This window comes from Penaeus monodon, chromosome 23 (genome assembly GCF_015228065.2).
Source record: "Penaeus monodon isolate SGIC_2016 chromosome 23, NSTDA_Pmon_1, whole genome shotgun sequence".
Classification (NCBI taxonomy): domain Eukaryota; kingdom Metazoa; phylum Arthropoda; class Malacostraca; order Decapoda; family Penaeidae; genus Penaeus; species Penaeus monodon.
This window is the reverse complement of record NC_051408.1, coordinates 30,243,924-30,244,693: the sequence shown is the minus strand read 5'-3', so window position 1 is coordinate 30,244,693 and position 770 is coordinate 30,243,924. Positions and strand designations below refer to the sequence as shown.

The following is a 770-nucleotide window of genomic DNA, read 5'->3' as shown; positions in this document are numbered from 1 at the left end:
GTGTCAGCAACATCTCAACCGCCGCCATACCGTGAAGGTGGTGAGGTTGACATTGATGTACTCGAGGCGAAGTCCAGAATGGCCCGAGATCTTCAAGTCCCACAGCGTGATCTGGGAGGCTGTCACTCTGTCTGGCGCTTCGATCGGCTCTGGCACTTTCAGCACTGCCGTGGTTTAGTTGGTGGGGGGAAATGTAGCTCGTTATTATTTTTTGTTTTAGTTCTGGTGATGGTATTGCGGTAGTGTGCATGGTGATATTGTTGCTACTACTATTAATAGTTGGGTAATTATTGTAATATAAAAAAAAAATTATTGCATTTATTTCTGATTTCACTACTATGATAAATATCAAAATTCATTAACTGTAAAGGGAGTAACACAAGGGAATAAATAATTAATTATCCATGGCCTGGGCTATACTGTCTTTTCAGATTCCACTGCAATTGTTTGTTGTGTGTTAAAAAAGAACACTAACATGAACGAGAAAACGATCTCGAGATATAACTGGACAACTTTGGCTCCAAAAGTTAGGCTTCTCTAATCAATTTGTGCTTTAAAATAGTAATAAAACAAATTAATGAAGAACTTCTATTATTTATTTAGCAGAAATGACACTTTATGAATATATCTATATAAATAAAAAAGTTATTTGAGGGGAATTTCCGTCGATATTGTTACTCTTGTGATATACAGTACCTTGCACTTTCCGTTGGGCTCTGATCAACTTCTGTGAATCAGGGCGACCAATACTGATGGGACAAAAGCTAATC

The 770-nt window shown here is 37.7% G+C and overlaps 1 protein-coding gene across 1 annotated transcript in view; it reads right to left on the bottom strand.

Annotated features, from left to right (window-relative positions):
• Window positions 1-770, bottom strand: part of LOC119587921 — a gene marked incomplete in the record, with an annotated part of 12,160 nt that overhangs the window by 5,278 nt on the left and 6,112 nt on the right. Inside the window, 1 exon segment of the mRNA XM_037936632.1 lies at window positions 31-164. Within this exon segment, the coding sequence (XP_037792560.1) occupies window positions 31-164 (134 nt within the window).